At 39.6% G+C, this 11,608-nt stretch overlaps 1 protein-coding gene across 6 annotated transcripts; it reads right to left on the bottom strand.

The window, feature by feature from the left end:
- Positions 1–5,592: 5,592 nt before the first annotated feature.
- On the bottom strand, positions 5,593–11,608 carry LOC110787481 (calmodulin-interacting protein 111). Of its 6 annotated transcripts, none has more exons than XR_008922905.1 (8): positions 11,380–11,607; positions 9,186–9,311; positions 8,825–9,073; positions 7,877–8,384; positions 7,375–7,455; positions 7,051–7,241; positions 6,790–6,966; positions 5,593–5,854 (listed from the first exon to the last, which is right to left on the bottom strand). XR_008922905.1 is itself a non-coding variant. In XM_056830891.1 (7 exons), the coding sequence occupies exons 3-5, from the start codon at positions 8,223–8,225 to the stop codon at positions 7,228–7,230; spliced, it is 444 nt and encodes a 147-aa protein (XP_056686869.1). In that variant the 5' UTR covers positions 8,226–8,384; positions 8,825–9,073; positions 9,186–9,300; the 3' UTR covers positions 5,593–5,854; positions 6,790–6,966; positions 7,051–7,227. The 6 variants fall into 6 exon arrangements, 2 of the variants coding, with proteins under 2 accessions (XP_056686869.1, XP_056686870.1); XR_008922906.1 differs by having other exon boundaries at positions 9,186–9,300; XR_008922907.1 differs by having other exon boundaries at positions 11,463–11,591.

Raw genomic sequence — 11,608 nt, 5'->3', positions numbered from 1 at the left:
CACACAACTTTGCTTCACAAGAAACTGACTTTGAATTTCTAAAAGCTATCGAAAATCATGAAAACAGGACTCCCATAATTAAGGAAACAGAAAAAATCAACCTTTCTAACAGCAGTGATTCAAAACTAGTTCAGATTCGTTTAACTCTTTCTCCATCAGAGCGGGACGATCTTATCAAGCTACTTTCAGAGTATGTAGACGTCTTCGCATGGTCCTATCATGATATGCCAGGGGTTGATCCAAGCATCGGTCAGCATACAATTCCCCTTATTCCAGGGTCAAAGCCCATCAAGCAGAAGCTCTGTCGCATGAAACCGGATGTTTCCCTCAAAATTCAAGAAGAGATCTCCAAGCAGTTAGAGGCCGGGTTTATTCGAGAAGCAAAATATCCAGAATCGATCGCAAATGTCGTCCCAGTTCCAAAGAAAGACGGCAAAGTACGAATGTGTGTGGACTACAGGGATCTTAACAGGGCCAGCCCTAAAGACGGTTTTCCATTGCCTCACATCGACATCCTGGTCGACAACACCGCAAATCATGCCTTACTCTCTTTTATGGACGGGTACGCAGGCTACAATCAGATTCCCATGGCAGAGGAAGACATGGAGAAAACAACCTTCATCACTCAGTGGGGTACATATTGCTATACAGTTATGGCCGTTCGGACTAAAGAACGCAGGAGCAACCTACCTAAGAACAGCAACAGCTATCATGAGCGATATGATTCACAGGGAAATTGAGGTATATGTCGACGACATGATTGTCAAATCCAAAGAACGGCATGAGCATACCTCAGTACTTCGAAAGTTTTTCAACAGGCTCAGACAATACAATATGAGGCTCAATCCTCAAAAGTGCGCATTCGGGGTAACGTCAGGCAAGTTGCTCGGATATGTTATCAGCTCTCGAGGCATAGAGGCCGACCCTTCAAAAATCAAGGCAATTCTCGAGATGCAGCCACCAACGAATGAAAAGGAAATTCGAGGTTTTCTCGACAGACTACAATATATCAGCAGGTTCATTTCAAGACTCACAATGATCTGTGAACCAGTATTTCGAAAGCTCCGAAAAAGCGAGCCCAAAGTGTGGGATGACGATTTTCAGCATGCATTCGAAACAATCAAAAGCTACCTTTCCAACCCACCAGTACTAAAACCAGCAATGCCAGGGATTCCCCTCAGGCTCTACCTCACAACAACAGATTCGGCAGTGGGGGCTATGCTTGCTCAAGAAATTGAAGGCAAGGAGAATGTCGTATGCTACATAAGCAAAAAACTGACCGAGTACGAGACCAAATACACTCAACTCGAGAAACTTAGCATCGCCTTGGTTTGGGCCACAAAGAAACTGCGGCACTACATGCTCTCCCATACAATACATGTGATCAGTAAAGCCGATCCTCTCAAATATCTATTCGAGAAACCAGCACTCAACGAACGTTTGTCCAGGTGGTTGGTCATGCTAGCAGAATTCGACCTCAAATACATTCCACAGAAATCTATCAAGGGTTCAACAGTCTCAGATTTCCTAGCCGACTGTCCTGTCGAGGCAGAAGAGGAAGATTACGACTTACCCGACGAGCAAATCTTAATGACCAGTGATGACAGTTGGTCAATGCATTTTAACGGTGCCTCCAATCAGAACGGATGTGGTGTTGGAGTAATTCTAGTAACCCCAGACGGCACGCACATTCCTATATCAGCAAAACTGCAATTCAACGTCACAAACAATGCGGCAGAATATGAAGCATGCATCATGGGCCTGGAAGCCGCCTTAGCCCTAGGTGTCCAGAAACTTCGAGTGTACGGGGATTCTTCCCTAATCATCAATCAAATTTCCGGCAAATGGAAAGTAAGGAGCGAGAGCTTGGCTCCATACCAGTCTTACCTTGAGCAGCTGTCCGAATAAATAGAAGAGCTCCGCTATACATACCTCCCGAGAGAGGAGAATCAATTCGCCGATGCACTGGCAAAACTGGCCTCAATGATCAACATTCCAAGCGGCATGGCTGAAATGCCACTTACAATTGAAACACGTCAAGAAGCAGCATATGTCCATGCTATTGACAACGTCGAGCAAGAAGAAGATGAACCTTGGTTAACAGACATCCAAAGGTATCTACAAAGTTCGTAGTATCCCCCACACTTTTCAAGCAAGAATCGAAGGGCTCTACGACTACAATCAGCCAATTTCGTCATAGAAGGTGGCATTCTATACAAAAGGTCCCTTAACGGTCCTAACCTCCGATGTGTTGACAAGCTCGAAGCTCAAAGAGTCATGGACAACATACATGCGGGAGTCTGTGGCACCCACATGAATGGGAAAATGCTAGCTCTCAAGATCGTCAGGGCACGATACTACTGGACTACCCTCGAACGGGATTGCTACTTCTTTGTCAAGAAATGTCCCACATGCCAAAAGTGTGCGAATCTGAAGCACATTCCTCCATCACTACTATACTCTCAATCATCACCGTGGCCATTCTCAGCCTGGGGTATCGACGTCATCGGCAAAGTCACTCCAACAGGCACCGGGGGTCACGAGTTCATACTGGTCGCCATCGATTATTTCACCAAGTGGGTCGAGGCCAGATCATTCAAAGTATTGGGTTCCAAGCAAGTGGCCCAGTTCATACAAGAAAACATCATATGCAGATATGGCGTTCGTCACGAGTTCATCAGCGACCAGGGAACCCATTTTCAAGGAGAGTGTGAAGATCTATTCACCGAATACCAGATTCAACATCATCGCTCTTCACCTTATCGCTCACAAACCAATGGGGAAGTCGAAGCAGCCAACAAGAATGTCAAGACCATCATCATGAAAATGACTACCAATTACAAGGATTGGCCCCAAAAGCTACATTTCGCATTGTGGGGATATCGAACTTCAATTCGCACTTCAACTGGTGCAACTCCGTTCTCATTGGTCTATGGAATGGAAGCAGTACAACCTATCGAACTGGAGATACCTTCTCTAAGGATAGTCCTAGAAAGCAAAATCCCAGAAGCTGCATGGGTACAAGCAAGATATGACGAGCTAGTCATGCTCGATGAGCGACGGCTTCAAGCGGCTCACCATGTACAAGTCTATTAGCGCCGAGTGGCCAGACATTTCAACAAAAGGGTCAGAACCCGAAACATCAAGGAAGGCGAGCTTGTCCTGAAAGCCCTTCGCAAAAGCATCATGGACCCAAGGGGAAAATTCAAACCCAACTGGGCAGGCCCATACATCGTCAAGAAGATCCTCTCCGGGGGAGCAGTTGAACTAACAGACATCGACGGAACAGAATTCAGATCTCTTACCAACCTCGATCAACTCAAGAAGTTCTATGTCTAAGTTCCATGTTCAAATTCAAGAATCCAAATTCAGGTCTTGTAAGGTAGTCAGAACTACGTCCGGCCTGATTCCCTAACGGGACACGTAGGCAACCTCATTTCGAGGCCCGACCACTTTAATACAAAAAAAATTCAAAATTTCCTCAATTAAGGGCATCTTTAAAATCAAATCAAATCAAATTTCAAAACTCAAATGTTGTTGTCTTTATTCCAAACGTGCCAATTCAAAGCAAAGCATGTTCAAGCGGAATTTAACACAATAACTTATTTGGCCCTAAGGCCTTCAAAGCTAATTCAAATACAAAGTCGGGATCAAGTGAAGCAAAGTTCAAAGCCTTTTCACTTCCTAAACACATTTTCCAAACACATCTTTCTAAACACATCTTCCAAACACATTCTAAACACAATTCCTTCCAATACAATTTCAAACACATTTAGCCTATAAAGATCTAGGGTCTGGCGACTATGCTCTCGAGTCTTGGCACCTTGAGTACTATCCTCTGGCTCCTCCCGCAATCAATCATCAATCTTCCCCTTGCCCAAGCGGCGGGAGAAGGAACTTGCAAGCCTTCCAAGACGGGAGGACGACGAACCTCCTTTGGATTCCGAACGGTCAAGCATAAGATGGGCCATACTCCCGTCACCTTCCTCATAGTCAGTTGATGCAGGACGTCTAGCTCTAGAACCTCGGACTCTAGCTGGTCCTGAGAAAGAAATGTCCCTCTGGCCTAGGCCTCTCATCCATACAATATACCCCAAAGACAGAGTAGCTGGATCAGGTGGGAACTGGATACTCAAGAATGGTTTGGCGATCCAATACCGCCTCCAAACTTCAAGTCGATTTGCATTCAGCGCAACGGGTTTCGGGTTCTCTTCCTTGCAGTCCGGGATCTCCTGTTTCAAGCCATACTGTCTCATCACTCGCACAGGCGAGTAGAAGACCAGCATTGTGAGGCTTGGCACCCTCAAAGCAGTAGAACCAGGGGCATGTCTCATAGCAGCAATTCCCCACAAAGGAACTACCCACCTTATACAAGATTCAATCCCAGAGAGTGCGCATCTCCACTCATCCAATGAAAGCCGGCCATACACCTTGGGCCGCACGGTGAAGCCTCTTCTATTGTAGCTCGCCATGTTCTCCGGTGGTGCCACCAACACGAGCCTCTCCATAAGCCAAACCTTGGGGAGTATACAAGAAACACAATTCAACATTCAAAATTCAAATACAAGTACAAGTTCAACAATACAAAGAAGGCTCCAGATCCTTACTTGGAGTAATACCGGACTTCCCGCCGGCAATGAAGAGGGGTCCGACTTCAGCATGTCAAGGCCCATCAATGTTTCGCCAATCACGAGCGGCATTGGGTCCCGACCATTAGCAAACTGCTCTACAATCTCAATTAGGGAGGCATCGCCATTGCCAAACCCCTGCTTCGAAAAGAGAAAGCGAGCAAATATACAAAAACTCAAGGCTCTCAAGCGGAAAACTTTGGGAACATCAAGCCCAGCAAAGTAGGTGACAAAGAGGGACAAATCCACCCCTCTGCCATATACAACAGCACTCAAAAGTGGGGGCTTCAAGCCCAAATACCTTTCAAAACTCGAGAAAAAGTGTTCTTCAACACTAGGCATGCATGGCTCCAACATCAAGGACCACCCCAATATGGCACTAAATTCCTCAGGGAGGGGACATACCTCATTATTTCCATACACTAGTACATAATTGAGTTTAGGTAACACCAAAAAACTGTTACATAAAGGGGTAAAGTGTTTCCATAGATTATAAGTAACACTTTGTGTGTGATACATCTGCCTGTGCTACCTATTCTATTAGGTAACACTTTTAATAACATATTATAACACTTTTACTAGTGTTACCAAAAATAGTTTTATGTAACACTTTCTTTTCCTATTCTAGCACTTAAAAGTGTTACTCATAATATCTTAGATAACACTTTTTAACCATTGGTATCACGTTTTTATATCATCTTTTGAATTACAGTAGCACTTTATTGAATCATAGGTATCACTTCTCGCCATATAACGTAACACCTTGTTCAATATTAAGCAACACTTTTCTATTATTAGGTAACATTACGTATTTAACACTTTTTATATCTATTGTAACACTTGCAAAGTGATGATTTTAATTAAATATAATAATTTACAAATGTTATAGAATTGGTTCACAAATAATTATACTATATTAAATACAATACCTATGATTGTATAATAAAAATATACGATAAAGTAATTATAAGAACAATAATATTAACCATAAAAAGAATAATACTAATAATATATAATATGAATCCGAAATAGTTATTGCACGAATGATGAAAATTATATTATTATGTTCAAAATAAAACCAAATGATCATATCTAAAAATAAAATGTATAATCCAAAACTAAATGTCTTCTATCTTTTCATCTTCATCTGCTTTCCCTTATGTCTGCATGATTCTCATGTCAACTTAATCTTCATTTGCTATCAGATCCAATCCATCATCTTGATCCTATAAGAAGGATAAAATTATTAAGATCCAATATCCATAATAAAGATTAGCACAACAAAAAAAAGTCTCTGCTTCTTTAGTTAGTGCAAAATGATTTTGCAGACCGCATGCGATTAACAAATAAGACGAAGTTGTGTAGTGAGTGGTAACTGTTAAGAGAGATGACAGACAATGCCCCCTAGCTAATTCCACACTGTACATCAGATTCTTGCCTTCTGCAAGGACGCTAAGCAACCATACTTCTAAAACATTATGGTCACTGCAAGAACAGGCACCTACATGTTACTCCACATTTCCTATCATTTCGAGGACTATCCAGATAATCTACTTTAATTTGCTGTTCAGGTAGATATGATCAATAACAACATTTTGACATGGGTGTTATGCAGATAGATTGAATAACAACATCCTGAAGAAGTTTGAAGAGCTGCAATCAGAATTAGCTGATTACAAACATTGCTTTTTGCTGTTGGAGACTCGGTTAAATAATATGAACACATCAGAGCTAGGGACAAATTGCAAATGATGACACAAGGTGTGATTCGTCTGGTCAGGCAACAGATATGGGAAAATCAAGACAGTCTATTCCTTTAGATGATGCAATTCCTTCTACTGCTAATGTTCTATCTGCAGTAAATGAAGTCAGTTATCTGCAGTAGAAGTCAGTTATCCCAAATAGTTCTAAGCTTGTAGCATGTGGCTTTGGTGGTTCAGCTATTAATCTCTATGCAGCAACACAAGTCTCAGAATATTTCAGCAGATAGTCTAGAAAACCAAATAGGTTGGTCAGATGGAAAAACGATATCTTAGAGAAATTTTACATTTTATAAGCTAATAACAGTACAAGGGAGCACTACAAGCAATCAAAAGGATTTTAAGCAGGTTGGTAGGCTGACAATTTAAACCAAATAGGCAATGTAGAAAAGGACTGTTACCAGGATGATAACTCCTTTGGTCTATTAAGCTGATGTACACATGCCTCTGATGGAGACTTGGACAAGCCGCTGAAACTTGTCCGACAATTCTTGATAAGGTTGAATCTCTGATGGGTGTACACGAAGAATTGCAGTCTTCAAGTGCTCCATCTTTACTTCTGAACAATTCAGGTTCTCCTGATTTCATTGAAATATGCAAATAAAAATTACAGCTGAAAGTATAACAAACGTTTATGTAACCCAAGAACTTATACAACATACTTTAATTGCTGAAATTGCTGCTTCCCTGCAGATCAAAGATATGTCAGCACCGGTACAACCTTCAGTGAGATGAGCCAGCTCGCTTACATCAACATCAGAACCGCAAGGCATTTTACGCAAATGAACATGAAATACGTCAACACGATCTGTTTCACTAGGGGGTCCAACATATAGGATTCAATCAAACCGCCCTGTTCAATAAACGGGTCCAACATCAGGAAAATATTTAAGAAGTTGGTAACATGCAGGATAAAGAAAAAAAAAAGCAAATTTAACCAAACAATTACTCATATTTGTGTATCAGAGAGAGCCGCAGAAGATCACCTGGTCTAAGAAGGGCAGGATCAATCTTGTCAGGACGATTTGTAGCAGCAATAACAGTAACATTAACTCTTCCATGTAGACCTAGAAGAAAGCAGGTCTTCTTAGGGTTCCAAACATCATATGACATGAATAAGAAAAAACATTTTCGGACCATACATAAGTCTAGTTTGCTTCACTTTTAATTGACACAATTTCCATCATTGCACCATGCCACCACTTAATTTGAGGGGGCCTTAAATGTACTCGAAGATTGTAGATATCTTCACATGGTTCTTTCAAGTTCACTAATAGATCTTGAGTGTAAAATAAGGAAACAATCCAGTTCCAACAAGAATGCAAACCCAAAGGAAAACTAAAGAAAGGCGTAAGGGTAGAGATTAAAGAAAGCAACAAAACAGCAAGAAGACAACAGAGGGTAAATAGCTAAAACAACTTTACGACAAAGTAACACTTCCAAATCTATTAAACAATGATACTTCTACTAGACCCACAAATAGCTTACCATCCAATTCAACCAAAAGTTGACTCATGACCCTATCTGCAACTGAAACACCATCAATTTCCTTTCCACGGATGACAACAAGACTGTCTATTTCATCAAAAAATATAACTGATGGCACGTTAGCTCTTGCTTTGGCAAAAAGAGATCTAACAGCCTTCTCAGATTCACCAACCCACTTGCTGAATAACTTTGGACCCTTGACAGCCAGAAAATTCAGTCCTGCCTCAGAAGCTACAGCATGGGCCATGAGCGTTTTGCTGCATCCAGGGGGGACCAAACAACAACACTCCTGTTGGTGCGCATGCTCTTGATTATCTGTTTCTCTAGGATGCTCTGGAAAAGATGACATCACCCGAGAAATGTTCTACACATGCAACTTGTACTTGAAGCATTCTAATCTCTACTGGACAGGGATACTGATAAGCATCTTTCAGATAAAATGAAAATCTTGATTCTTGTCCAGCAAAACCAGATCCATTGACGATGCTATTGAACCCATCGCAGCTACCTATTCACAGAAGATATCAAAGTTGACAGATAATACAAAGCCAAAGGAGAAGATATATAAACCACATAACTCTAAATTTAAACTAAACAGGTAAAAGAAGTTCCTTGAATACTTTCTGACAACAAGGAATTTCATAGACTTTTGTGCAGAAAAGACCAAGATATTGAAATCTCTGCATCAATGCATGAACCGGCAGCATACTGCACACGTAGGGGATATGACAGAAGAGAAGGAAGCTTCAAGAACAGGAAACTAAACAAAATCAACCATTTTTTGTACATATCCAACCAGTGTCTGGTATAAGTACATATCCACGTATTTGACCAACTGTGGCTTGAAATTCCGGACACAAGGACTTTATCCTGAAATTGTACATAAATGCATGGATTTCCTGAAATAGATTCTAATAGTTCGTGTACTAGACAGCGCGACTCACTTACCAGACATCTCTCTTTGAGAGTGGCTTCTTGCTGGATGACCCTAAGGATTTTGCTTCTCGTGTATATGATTCTGTGAAGTCTAGTCTTTGCATCAACCCTGATGCAGCAGTTGAAGAAGAGATTGAATTGATGGATGATTCTTCATCCAAGGATGAAGATGATAGTGTGAAGGATGAATTGTAGACGGCTTAAGAGCCACCTGATTGATTATATCATGAGCCCTTTGAAAGTCAACTGCTACAAAATATTCTGAATGAAGCAACAGGCAATCAAGAAAACAGTGTCAAAAAAGGAGTTCAACAATCACTAACATTTTGAGCAGTAGAATGCCATATCAGGTCTTTCCAGGGTCAAAACCTACCTAACTTGCAAGTGACATCAAGGAGTGGGGTCTTCGTGTCCGCAAAATATCGAAGGGGGAAGATCAAGAAATGAATTTGACCTTAAACTTTTCAAATAACTTCCAAAGCCAAGGACTATGGTAAATCTTCCATTATATCAGAAAAGGAGAGTGTCAGTAATATCCAAAATTTCAAAGTTTTGAGTTTGTCCTAATGGCCCATGTCTTAGGTGGTAATAAATAGCGATAATGGAAAATCATATTATATGTACTATTGTAAGGGAAGTCTCATGGCAATGTACAAACGTAATGCAAGCCTATAGTCTACAACACATCTAGCACATGAATAGGAAAACTAAACTAGCCTGCTGCAATAACAACAAAGTAAAGCTGATGATGTAATATAGGAACCGTCATTTCAAGGTCCAAGCTTACTGACCTCATTTGGGCAGAGAAAGGGGAGACGATATTGACTGTAATGATAGAGAAAATCAACAAATAATGCTTAAAAGTATCATTTTGATTGGAGGAAAAGTCCTAGTATGTAGAGCTTGAAAATAGACCTGGAAATAGACTTGGAAAATGAACTTCTATATTGATTGGGATTCCATTGATTCAGTTTAGGTCATATAAAAGTCATGGCATTTTCAATTTGGCTACTATCCAATATATTCGGTTTGGGTCAGACTTTCCAATTCGTTAGGGGTACAATGAGTTTAAGAATGATTATTAGATGAAGAATTAACATAAATAGAAGAATGATTATTAGATGAAGAATTAACATAAATAGAAGTAAATATAGAGAGAAAAAAAAGGAGAAAGTATTGGGATGGAGAGATAGAAGGGGTTGATGTGATGGAGAGAGATGAGTTGTTTTTAAACTCAATATAGAGGTGTGAAAAACTCTTTCGGAATGACCTTTACAATCAAGTGCAAAAAACACCGGGAAAGGAGTATGAAAATTCAATATATACGCTAAATTATTTTTTTGGCTCGAAGATAAATACTATGATGTCAGATTGTTTAGGACACGGTTTGAGTATGGTTTGGTAACAAGGATTAGTCAATAATTCATGAGTCATTTTTCCCCATCTATTTGAATACAAAATAAGTTGCACATTATACTTTCCAACACCTGAATATCCAAAAAGAACATCATCTACGAGACATTCATAGTCAAAGGAAATTCAAGTGCACTTAACTCAGAACACTATAAAGACTCAAATTTCTTTTTTAAGTAGCTAAGAAAGTCTATTTATTATTATTTTAATTCTAATCACAACATAACAAAGACTACACTAACTTCAATTACTGCTAGTTGGATACAACTAAAATAATATAAATAGGCATTAACTTGTTATCGATGATAAGCGCTATGACAGAAAAAAGTAAGAACTGCAAGTTTAATTATAGTAAAGTGAGCTTAATCACACCAAAAAATCCATTTAAATGAAACTCTAAAAACCACCCAATCAGGTGGTTATTCATTCCTCAATCAACCATGAACAAAATAATGAACCGAATGCTTGAGAATTCTATACCCTTCTATCTTTTCCCATTGGCATTCCCAGACATATAATTGTTGGCTTCTTCCCCTTCTATTTCCCCCCTTAATATTGCTCAATGGTTAAGTAATATCATGATCAATGTTATTGTGTCCACTACGTACAAATTTGAAGTTCACATCCTTTGATGAGTATTAGGGAGTTGCAATTAGGGAAACAATACTGAGCAGAGAGCTTGTTTCTAAATATTTTAGGCCCCCAAAAGTAGGATACCTAGCTTTGGTTCATCAGAATATACAGCTGTAATTCAAACGTATGGGTATAAAAAATTGATCTTAAGCATCAAAAACCCAAAAAATACCAAGTAATTATACCACTATGATAACACTGGACAAAGAACAAGTAAAACAATTCAAAATTATACTTTTGTATACTACTCATTTAAACTAATTTAGATGGAGTAGAACAATCAGCCTAACCTACATTAACTACATGTTACGAAATTAGTTAGGTAAACAATTGCAGAACATAAACCGAAATCTGATTGCTCAATCTTGTAAATCAAAACCCTAAAAATTGATAATTTTGCTTAACAAACCATTAGAAATGCTAAAATTCGTCAGATTCCATTCCAAAGCATCTCGGAATCAATTAATCGGAAAATAACAATTAATTAAATTGAAAGAATAAGAAAATGAGGATGATTTTACCTCAAAGACAACAGGAGAGAGAAGGTAATTGATCGAGAAGAATAATAGATACTAAGCTGCGAGTTGAACATGAAACCAATTACCTATCCTTGCTCATGGATTTGATGGAAGAAAAATGCTACTCTAGATCTTCAACATCCAATTTTACTGGTTGGGAGAAGAAATTAAACTGCTAAACGGCGGAGGTTTAAGTGTTTGTAAAAGAACCCTGTGAATTCAAGGGAAAGAA

The sequence above is a fragment of the Spinacia oleracea genome, chromosome 6 (assembly GCF_020520425.1).
Source record: "Spinacia oleracea cultivar Varoflay chromosome 6, BTI_SOV_V1, whole genome shotgun sequence".
Lineage (NCBI taxonomy): Eukaryota > Viridiplantae > Streptophyta > Magnoliopsida > Caryophyllales > Amaranthaceae > Spinacia > Spinacia oleracea.
This window is presented reverse-complemented; position numbering and strand designations above follow the sequence as displayed.